The sequence below is a fragment of the Telopea speciosissima genome, chromosome 9 (genome assembly GCF_018873765.1).
Source record: "Telopea speciosissima isolate NSW1024214 ecotype Mountain lineage chromosome 9, Tspe_v1, whole genome shotgun sequence".
NCBI classification, from domain to species: Eukaryota; Viridiplantae; Streptophyta; class Magnoliopsida; order Proteales; family Proteaceae; genus Telopea; species Telopea speciosissima.
In genome coordinates this window covers 62,834,723-62,846,430 of record NC_057924.1, presented here as the reverse complement: position 1 = coordinate 62,846,430, position 11,708 = coordinate 62,834,723, and the positions used below count along the sequence as shown (strand labels likewise).

Sequence of the window (11,708 nt, the reverse complement as noted above, 5' to 3'; positions counted from 1 at the left end):
TTTATTTTTCATATCCTTGTTATGTGGACGAAATTATATTGTTTCATACACATTTAACTTAGCAAAGTTCACTTGGACATGCTAGTTGTAATGATAATTTTTAGTGATTATTCAAGGTCGTAAAGTACCGCAAGGGAAACCAACCTGAGGACATTACCAATCCATACCCCACTCAATTCATTAACAAAGTCCACTAAGATATGCTCGTACTAAAACATTCCGTCCCTTCAAAAAAATCTCAGTAAGGAATCCTAATATTTTAGAATGCTTAACTCCATTCTTAAACAAATAAGAGTTTTTTTAATTTCAACAGTTTTCTACCTGGTTTCTATTCGGTTAAACGCCGATTTTCTGATTTTGAATTAAAGAATGTATGAAATCAGAATTGTATCGTTTTTTAAAGGGTGTTGTTCAGTCGGATCGTAAACGGTCGATTCCAATTTTGACAATCGATTTCGATTCCATTTTGACACCATTACTCTTCATTACAATGATCTTCGAGATGAAGCAGGGGAGATGGATTGAGCCGGCAACAGGGGTGGCGGTGTCCACCCATCCTCTGCAACACTGTAAATCCACCCACAACTCAATAGATTTTATCTCTATCAAATCTAAATCAAATCTAAGGCCCCGAGACTGTAAAAACTTAAAAAATAACCCAGGTTTGGACCTTTCTCCTTCAAATCTCATGCGCTCAAAGTTTTGAACCTTTGGTTGTTCGACCCACAACCCAACAGACCCTGAGAGGGACTGGGACAAAGTGAGGGAAAGAGATCGAGCCTAAGAGGGAGAGAGGGAGAGAGGGAAAGAAAGAGAACCAATCTGCGATCAAAAGCATCAATTCAAGGTTTAAATTTTGTTTCATCAAACCAGCGGCTGCTCTGTAGGCGTACAACTATGATTACAATAGATATATTGGCTCATCATGTATTATGAGCACCAAATGATGCGATAAAGTAGCATTCTCTCATACCACATTGCTTAGCTTGTTAATTTTGCTTACTGGTTCCCAACCACCAAAAATAAGTCCCTTCACTGTGATGACATAAAAAGCTAACGGCATAGAATCATCAAATCATAAAATATGACTGTCACCTAGTATAAATCAGCACAATCCTAGGCAGATTCCAACTTGGAAAAATATGCCATTTTCAAAAACCCAAACCTACTATAGAGGATGCAATTTTAATCATGGACACAATGCTCTACTTCATCTAATATAAATCAGCACAATTCTAGGCTTTTGGACTCTCAAGAGTCAAAACTAAACCCAATTATAGTTGAGGTTTAAAACATTGATTTGGGTACGGATCAATCTCCATCGATTCTGATTCGAATCAGTCAGGAATCAATCAGACTTTCCTAACTTAGTCGGGCTCAGTGCACATGGAACCTGGGTAAATGCCATCGGTCCCGATTGATTCCGAGTTGAATTGGTCAATTCAGCTGATTCCAATCCGATTTTGTGGAACATCAATTATATTTGAACCAATATGATAGGAAAATGTAAGAGGAGCCAACAGTATCTTAAACAATGCCACCTAAGTGCTTTATAAGTAGCAGTTAAGAGGTAGACAACAGTTCGGGATGGTACTACCAAATCATCAACTGTTAAAAATGAAATCACCAATCTCTGTGTAATGGTAGATAGAAAGGTTACTTCCCACCATTACTGAGAGAGCAAAGACAAGGTTTATTACAGTTTCAGCATGTCAAGACCTCTTCTTACTGTCTTAAGTAGCAAATAACAAAGAAAATAAACCTTTTGCACTCAAAAGAATTACAAAAAGAAATACACTATACTTTTAAGAAGAGAATCTGTCTCGATCATGTGGAGTAGTATAATCTATACTAGGACCAACAGGAATTATACCATACAGGTTAATAGTAGGATGACTTCCATAGTAGTGTCCCTTGATATGCTCCATGTTAACAGTGGTACTCATGCCGGGAATTTGAAAAATATCTTTGGTGTAATTGAACAGATTTGGGTATTCACGTAGCTGCTTCTTGTTGCATTTGAAGTGAACAGTATAAACCTGTTGTTCACAAAATTTGAACAGTAAGATGCCAACACAGCCTGATTGAAAGATTCATGGAAGTGCAATTTTATGATTGGGAAGCAGTTTTCTGTACAGGAGTGTGGCCTACGCCAGCACTCTCATATGTCTATCTCTCTCCTCCTTAAAATAAAGGGGCAGAAGTGTCTTTTCACATGAAGATGAGAGAGACAGACTCATGGGAGTACTGGCATAGGCCACACTCCCGAACAGAGATCTTTTTCCCTTTTTGATTTAACAACTATACAAAGCTATCTCATTGAATAAGAGATTTGGTGGATCAAGCAAGTTTAGTTGTACCCCTAAATAATTAAGACACTATAAGTGTCCCTGGTAAAAATAGCTATACAAATCAAACATTTGAGTCAAATTCGATAACAAATCTTCATACCTCATCAAATCTTATAAGAGTGACAAACAACCGAATGTCAGCTTCAGTAAGTGTATTCCCACATAAATAACGCTGCTTGCTGAGTATCTCCTCACATTTGTCCATTGCTTCATATAATTTTACCACAGCCTTCATAATTAGAAGAAAGGCATACATAACGTTAGTAAGATAACATATACTAAAGACTTAAGTAGAAAAAATATACTGAGATACTTCAATATAGAATGAGTTACCTCGTCGTATGCTGCTTGCTTGGTAGCAAACCCACACTTATAAACACCATTGTTTATCCCATCATATACCCATTCATTAATCTCATCAATTTGGGATTGTAAGTGAGGAGGATAAAGGTCCAAACTAGCATTCTCTGCTATTTCATTGAATTCAGTATTCAGCATACGGAGAATCTCAGAACTCTCGTTGTTCACAATTGTTTTCAATTTCTTATCCCATAAAACCTGTTAGACAGGAAAATCATATTACATCATTGACAAAGTGAAATAGAAGTGCAGAGAATAAACCATGGAAAGAAAATAACAAAGGGTATACATACAGGAACAGTATATTTTCCAGAATAGTTTGCACTAGCAAGCTCATAGAGTTCTCTGATATTTTTCGTCCCGTTTAATGGATCGGGTTCAGCGCCTGGTACTTCTGTGCTTGAAGAAGGAAAGACCCATCCCATATGATCATCGGTGTCCTTCGTTCTTCCCCATTTGGGTTGGACCGACTATACAAAGCATACACACAAATCAGATGTAATACGGTAAGAGATGGAAAGGTTCCAAGACCTGAGAAGATAGTTTGAGGTATGCCTTACTGTGACATTGATGGCTTTCTGAAGTCCCTTAATATTTACATAAGCAATACACCTTGATGCCCAGGGGCAAGCATATGATATGTACAGATGGTATCTCCCAGACTCAGCAGGAAATGGAGAGGATGGATCCTTGGAGATAAAATTGCGGAATGTAGATGGACTACGGTTAAAAACACCAGTTTCTAATATATCATCCAACCCTGAACGAGCCATTCGAATAGTGCCCTAAACAACAATTACTAACACATTCAGTACTACCAGATACAGAGAAAAGTGTGAATTCCATAACTGGGGCTTTCAATTCCTCAGATTGACGGAACAACTACTAAAATAACCACAAAAGAAAATTTTCACAATGAACTTCAAATATCAATAATATATGTTACAACCTACATACTTGTGCTTGCAAGTTGCAACAACTAATTTATGTCCCTGATCCTAACAATTTAGCCATCAAAGAATGGAATCCCTTCTCATAATCTTAAAATGACAGTCAAATCATAAGAACCCAGAACAAACGCTGTTGGAAACTCAAAGTCTCAGGCTCAAACCCTTGTAATGTGCCTCAATTAAGCACATGCTGCCTGACAATTATTTTGAACTGTTTAATTTGGTTGACCCCGTAGTATTGCATCTTTTAGGATTAATTCTATAACTTAACTCAATGATTGCCTTCTCTGGTTCTCTCCTTCCCCAAACCTAATAAGAAATTGATTCTGTGCTCAATGAAAAACAAGTCCATTTTGATGAAGAAAATGAAACCCATTTCACAAAAGAGGGTAAAAAAATGATTGAATTAGACAGAAATTGTCTGTTAAAGAATAAAAGAACTGTTAAAACCAGAGCCCTACATGGTGACTACCAAATGACTCATCTAAAGGTGAAACACGAGAACTAATTAAAAGCACCCCAGTTAGTTTCATTTAATTTGATTCATGCCCAAAAGCCATGACCTTCCTCTCCCAAAAAATTACATGCTTCTCTCTAAAACTACTTCACTGCAATATGTCGAACAGATCAATAACAGTAACATAGGGGGGAGATAAAAACATTACAAAATCAATTAAGTAAAGTCACAGTGTCAAACAGAATTGAAGGTTCAGAGAGAGAGAGAATTAATTTACCTGGGAAAAAGATTTGACGGAAGAGCTTGTCTTCTCCGGACCAAGAGCTATGAGATTTTTCGAGATGGCAGAGATCATCTAAAAAGGTTTGGGATTAGGGATCACTCTAGTCTCAAGCCTCAGTAATTGTTGTGGGAATCTAAAGCATACATTCCTACCCAGATAATTATTAAATTTAAACCAATGGAGATGACCCTCTGACCTTTGACGTGGCATCTGCTTTTGACCAAAAAAAACTAGTGACACCACCTCTTGCATCAGCATTGGCTGAAATTACATTTCTCCTATATTCCCTAAGAGCACCGCAATGCAAGCAAGGGAGTGAGTGCATGTATGTTTGAGAGAGACAGTTTATCGAGCATCTGTTTATGAGTTTTTAAAAGTCAGCTTCTGTTAGAGGATGCAAGGAGGAGCCTACAAACTTTTTTATGCCTCAAAAGGCAGAAAAAAAGGGTTACAAAGGTCAAAAGTCCTGAAAATAACCTCTCCAGGGGTAAGATTACGTACATTATGACCTTTCCCAGACCCTACACTAGCAGGAGCCTCCTGCATTGGATACATTCTTTTTAAATGGCAAGAAGTCATCGGAAAGGAACTCTCAAAACCCTGGACGTGGGGAAGAGATCGTCCAAGTTGCGATATTATGAGTTGTGTTCCTATTTCTGGTTACATAGGAGGAAACACAAAAAATGAATCACTACTGTGGATAACCATACTAATTGACATAAGACATTAATGAAATGAATCACTCACTGTGTCTTACCTGGGTGGTAGCTAATGGTGCAGTCATAATCAATCATGTGTGGGATAGTTAGTTTTGTTCATGTTGTAGCCACCTTTGCTGTCTCATATTGAGCTCATGTTGTGTGAAAATGCACTTGAGACTCTTGTGTTCCGTGAAAATCTCGCACTTCTTCCTATAGAGATAATGCCTCCATACTTTCAAGGTATCAACTACTGTTGCAAACTCTAAATCATGTGTGGGATAGTTAGTTTTGTTCATATGGCTTTAACTGGTGGGAGGCATAGCCTACTACCATCTCATGTTGCATAAGAACACAACCAATCCCCTTCTTTAATGGATCACAGTAGATCATGAATCCCCTCTAAAGCTAAAGGCAGTGTAAGTATTGGGGCTCTAATCAATCTCCGCTTCAACTCTTTGAAGCTCTCTTCACACTCTTCAGTCCATTCAAACCGAACATTCTTCCTTGTCAGCTTGGACAAGGGCAGGGTAATACTGGAAAATCAATCTATAAACTTTCGATAGTATCTGGCTAACCCCCAAGCAACTCTGGATCTCTGTAACAGTGGTCAGCCTACTCCAGTTAATCACAACCTCTATCTTGTTGGGATTTATTGATATGCCATCTTCTAAAATCACATGGCCTAAAAAGTGTATCTAATCCAACCAAACTCACACTTATTGAGCTTGGTAATCGAACAACTAATGCTCCCTAATCTTTGAAGCACTAACTCCATTCCTCTACCCTGTCTCAAAATTTTACCGTCTCTAATAATCATTTCAAACTCTTGCACAAATCCGAGTCTGCAAGGAACTTGAAGGGCTCAAGCTTAAAAGGGATTTGTGTTCTTCAAGAGGTAGGTATCTCATCCTTATTTCTACTTTTGTTTTAGATTTTGTTTGGGCTTCAAATCTTGAGAATTACAGAGAAAATCAGATAAGGAAAGCTAAAGCAAGAGAATTACAGAGAAAACCAGATAAAGAAAGCCAAAGCAAGAGATTTATAGAACAAATCAGATAAACAAAGCCAAAATATTAAGAGATTCACAGAGATAACCAGACAAAATAAGCTATAGTAAAAGACTAACACCAGCAAAGAAAAGAGTAAAACAGATAAAGCATGATGTAGTAAGAAATTGACTGACCAATAGACACAAAGATTACAAGTCACAGTAACAGAGTAACAATCAGATATTGTTTTTGTTATTTATAAGTTTCATGCATAACAATTATTTTGTATGAACAGACATAGTATGTTAGATTTATGAGTTTTATTTACAACATGTGCATAACATAAGTTCTGATAGCAAATCATCATTTCATAGATTCATGAGCATGGTATGTGTTGTGTCAAGAAATCTCCACCAAGGGTCCTCCTGGACTCGGACCTGCACAAGAGAACAAGATGGATACTAGAGAGCCAGTTTTCACCAGCGGGGGACTCTCCAATATCTAAGTTAGATCTCTTTTAGCAACAATTGAGAATAGTGAAGATGGTTTATAGTGGGTTATACGTGGGTATCTATAGTGTTTAGTCAGGGAGTAGGCGGTTCTCGCGAGAGTCCCAATATGGTAGCTTCTATTCTTTGTGAGAATATTTCTCAAAGAGATCTTTGTAAGACTGAGATCCTTTCTTTCCTTTGTCCCAACTTCCTCTTTAGTAGTTTCCATATGCGAATAGAGGGTTACGTGGCTCCTGAGGCCGCACTCGATGTTCTCTTCATAGATCTGGATCTCAGGTATGACCCATTGGATCCTGGGTCATCGTCCCTTGATGATGTGGTATGATCCTATTGGGTGGTTGTATTTTGGTATTACAGTATGAATGATATTCCTTTTTACTGAGTTAGCTGCTCATCCATAGCTACAAATGTTTTTACAAAGTACGCATACGTAGGATGCATGTGTGCATACTGCATGCAGAGATCCAAAGGGAAGGGTGTCTAGCCTTCCCAGTAGATGGCTTGATAGATAAGTTACAAAAATTATTTTGATTGTATATAGATATTTTGTGATGTACTTAAGATGGACAGTTACCTTGATGTAAAGACTCAGAAACAGGTTTTTAACACTCATTTGATAGATGATGTTAGACAGATATTTTGACAGAGATTTTGAGATGTACTCACGATGGACAATTTGATGTAATTGCTCACATACAAATTTTATGATTCAATTGATAGATGTGATGGATAGTTATTTTGACAGTGATATTGAGATAGATTCATAGTAACAGGTTTTTAGAATGTAAATGATATATGGATGTTGATGTAATTGCATAGTTACAGGTGATAGGTGGATGCCATCATATGATAATTGATGTTAGCAGGTTCATAGATGTTAATGGAAATGTTATTGTAAATACGTTGTATTATTCCAGATGTCTCTATTATTATGTTTAAATAGCTTCTGCATTTATAGGTTACTAGTAAAAGAAAAGAAAAATTCCCGCCGTTATTTAACCATTACCCTCGAGGGTTGCACTCATATCTTACCCAGATTTTAAGGCGCTACACTAGTTCTCACCTTCCCTCTCCCCCTTAGAATAGAATACCATAAAAAAAAAATAAAAAAAGGCTTTTAAAAGTCCATAAAAAAAATCCAAGTCTTTGTAAGTTGTAATTGAAGTTGGTATAACCGGCATGTCATAATTGAAGTTGGTAAACATAACTTTCATAACTTTGAATATTGTCACAATAATTGGTCCAAGTGATGGAAGGCCTCATTTCGTACTTATCTCATTGACCAAACCTCAACCTAAAACAAGCATGAGAAGTGATAAAAGTGTCTAAGACTGTCTTTGGTATGCATTCTAAGAATATATTCTAGGTCTAGAATTTTGAAGCAGAAAAAAAAAATAGAGAAGAATTGAATTTCAGAATGTGTTTTAAATCTCTAAGAAAAAAAAAAAATGTGTTTAAAATCCACAATCTATTATGAGAATGCATACCAAACATACCCTAAGTTTCCTTCAGACTGCTCATTTCTTGTTTTAAGAGTTAATTTTTTTTTAGGAGGCTATGAGTTTTGAGTTTAAACCTGACTAACGAAATGTGTGTCCTCTCCATCATATTGATCTACCCACCTTTGCAAGTAAAATCCATCACTGATAATCGGGGCACCTTATCATGATCGAATGGAACTATGGTTACGTAATATACTCGTTTTCATTAAACTCTATTTTAGCAATTCAACTATAATTGTTGAAAAAGAGAGCTACATAGTTGAGGTGAGCGAACAAGTAAGCCTCCTCTCATCCCATAAGAAATTTGCATTGTATTGGGAGTTTTTGTCCGTAGATTTATAACTTAAAATGTTCACAATTAGGGACAAAATTGTGCATTGTGTTCAAATGGTTGTCACGGTATGTATTCTCGGAAATGAAGATTCCCAGCATGACTGTGAGCATACATATTTGTGTAAATTGGATTGGATCACATGAGAATATTTGATTGAATTATTATCTATTGTGCAAGGAATAAGATTCTCATTAATATTTTGCAATTGGTCCCCAAACCTAAGAGGTTCTTATCATTGCAATTAACACTATGGGTTTTCGGTGTACTATTGGTTGATGTCTCCTTGATTATACATTGCACTGGATTCATGACATATACTTGTCAGCGAAAGTAATGCTCAACAATGAATCCATATTTTGTATTAGGGTGAATATGAAAAGAGATTATCTGATAATGATTGGACAGAAAATCCGTGCTTGTGACATGCTTTGTAGATAACTTGCAAAAAGATTTAAAAAATTTATAAAAATAAAAGGTTTTGTGCACCGGGATGCATAAAAACTGGGTCCTTTTATTTATTAACAATTTTTTTTCAAAAGGTTTTATAAATTATTTTATGCCCAAGTTATGGTTCAAATTCATTCTCTCTTTCTCTCTCTATACAACGTATTAGGATGGTGACAATAATTATCCTATATTCAGAGGTTTGTTATGAAATATTATTGTAAAATAGAAGAATTAAATTCTAAGTAAACCGTTTACTTGGGAGTTTAATTATTAAATCTATTTTTAGGTGTCCTTTTGATTATCATACCTTTATTTAAGAAATAAAGTGAGACTCACATAAAGAAATCTAGGTAAGATCACCCAATGGGATGCCATCACGTAGCTTACTTAGCAAACACACACTCTCTCTCTATCTCCTAACTTGGGCATCTAGGGTTTTGAACCCTGATCTACGCAGTACTATAGTTCACCACATAAGTAACATTGTCATATTTTTGGTTCGATTGGATTTTCATTTTGGTTCCAATTCTAAATTGACACCCTTAATCAATAAGGTAAATGAATATGAATTTTGAACAAACATGAATAATAACCAATCACTAAGTGGGGTAATCAAAGATTAAAGAAGAAAATAACTAGAGAAAGCCTGGTGGTTGATGAAAGTCTAATAAGGGTTGGTCCAAATAAAAGGGCTCTAGCCGGTTCGGATCGAACCACCACGATGGTCCATCATATTGAATTTGGGATTGAGCCATTGGTTTCTCTTGTTGGGCTTCTTGTTGTGCATAGTAGAAGGCAAGTTGAGCTTGTGTCATTGCAAGTTCACATTGAGTGGTTAGTATCTGTTGCTGTAATTGAGATATAATCCCAACACAACCATAAACTGGGTCTTGAATCCTTGAAGTTGCTTCAAATGACATGCAATCTGCTGCTTCTGCTCGTTGATGGACTGGTAATTGCTGCCCCAACAACAGCAAAGAAGGATTAATTAACAATTAATTCTGGTAAATTTAGATGAATTGAAGCAATAGTTTTACAGCAAAACAAACTAGTTAAATTTGGTGGGATTTTGCCGGAGACATAATTAATTGAAGTTAACTATACTTGTATTGAAAGTATCTATTATCTACTTATATTTAATAAAAAGAAGAGATTTAGCAATGATTAAAACTAAGTTAACAAAATCTTTTACTACTAACCAATCTCTTGTTTTAGTTATGTTTTAGAAGGAAAAAGAAGAAAATTGAAGAAGGAAAAAAAGATTTAGCCATGTTTCTCCTTGTTAAGTTCAATTAATAGAAGATTCAGTAGCTATAAATAAATAGGAAAACAAAAAATGGAAAAGATTTACCTGTAAAATCTTAGTGATATTGCTGGCACCAAAGATTTTATGAACAGAAGCAAATCTTTGAGGATTATTTGAAGGGAAATAAGGGGCAAGAATGCAATCTTGAGGGCATCTCCTTCTCAGAGATTTGCAAGCTGCACAACGTGTGGAATGAGACATTCTTGGATTATGCAGAATCTACTAGAGACCTTAGAAAAATCTAGAAATGGATTTACTCTCTTAAACCAAATCTTATTGTGAGATTTTGTAATAGATTTGTTTCTTATTTTTTTTCAAATATAAAGAACACCATTAGTCCCATGGCTTGCTTTGAGAGCTGCATATAATCTAAACTTGGAAGGGAACAACGGCTATAAATTTAAAACTTTGGAAGGTGTTTGAGAGTATTAAGATTGGAAGGTCACAACAGCTAGAAATCTAAAACTAGTTTTGGAGAAGAAAAGGTAAGTTTGTGTGAATATGAAAGATTTCCTAAATTAGAGAGTAGATATAGAAGGCATGGAGGGGTGGCCAAGAATGTTACCAAACCGGTTGATCAGGAAATTTTAGCTTTAAATTACTTGTGTCAGTTTTAGCTCACAAAATACATCAAATGTTGGTTAGCCTAGGATTACATTATTTACATTAAATGTTTAATTAAAACGAATAAAGTAAAAAAGGAATCTCTCCACCTAATGTTCAACCCAGGATTTAAAAACCCAGATCAGAATCCAGTTCGGTACCAGTGGATTTCGATCCCGATCAGATTGCAATCGGCCAGGAAATCGGTATATTTCAGGTATCTAGGGTTTTTTTTTTTTTTTGGGTACAGAATTGACCCGAGTCATATGGGGGTAATCGGAATCGGGAAAGCCGATCCCGATCTGAATTTTAAAACCCTGGTTCAACCCCTGTCTATAAGATCTTTTCATCAACTGTCAACAAACATTATCTGCTCTAGAAGCAAAAAATGGGCATGCTACATGACCGTATCTTTCTCTTGCTTCTCTACTATGGCCTTTCATAGAATCACAGTCAACAATTCAATCAAGGCAAGAACAATGAGAGCTCCTCTAACCTGGTGAACCTTGAGTTCCACATGGGTAAAGGGTTCGATGTGAATGGGGTAGATGGAAGGAAGTTCTTAGTGCAATATTGGGTATGGACTGAATCAGGAGGAGATGCCTTGGACCCAATGTCATAGAATATGAGCTACTTGAACTGACTTTGAAACATGTAAAATATCCCACTATTGGCTTCTGAAATCTCCAAAAAGCAAGGGCCTAGAATATTATGAGTCAAAGGAGATTCTCTTGGGTGTCCTGTTGGGAAATTTATCCTGCCCACACTGAAGAATCAAATCCTCCTCCCAAAACTTGAGAGGATAAAAAGACACTGCCCATGTTGATACGGTTGGATTCTGAAGTGTGTTGCACTGTATGGTACACCGCACTTGAGAGGATGAAAATCTATTCTGTTGAAAAGGTTGAGTTCC

At 36.4% G+C, this 11,708-nt stretch overlaps 2 protein-coding genes across 2 annotated transcripts; both read right to left on the bottom strand.

Moving 5' to 3' along the window:
* Positions 1–1,604: 1,604 nt before the first annotated feature.
* On the bottom strand, positions 1,605–4,513 carry LOC122641113 (glutathionyl-hydroquinone reductase YqjG-like). The gene is made up of 6 exons (XM_043834435.1): positions 4,396–4,513; positions 3,272–3,496; positions 3,005–3,181; positions 2,685–2,909; positions 2,452–2,580; positions 1,605–2,039 (listed from the first exon to the last, which is right to left on the bottom strand). The coding sequence occupies exons 1-6, from the start codon at positions 4,471–4,473 to the stop codon at positions 1,806–1,808; spliced, it is 1,068 nt and encodes a 355-aa protein (XP_043690370.1). The 5' UTR covers positions 4,474–4,513; the 3' UTR covers positions 1,605–1,805.
* A 5,008-nt stretch (positions 4,514–9,521) lies between these two features.
* LOC122639251 (LOB domain-containing protein 24-like) lies at positions 9,522–10,534 on the bottom strand. The gene is made up of 2 exons (XM_043832068.1): positions 10,238–10,534; positions 9,522–9,845 (listed from the first exon to the last, which is right to left on the bottom strand). Exons 1-2 carry the CDS (start codon positions 10,391–10,393, stop codon positions 9,522–9,524), a joined length of 480 nt encoding a protein of 159 aa, XP_043688003.1. The 5' UTR covers positions 10,394–10,534.
* Positions 10,535–11,708: the final 1,174 nt, after the last annotated feature.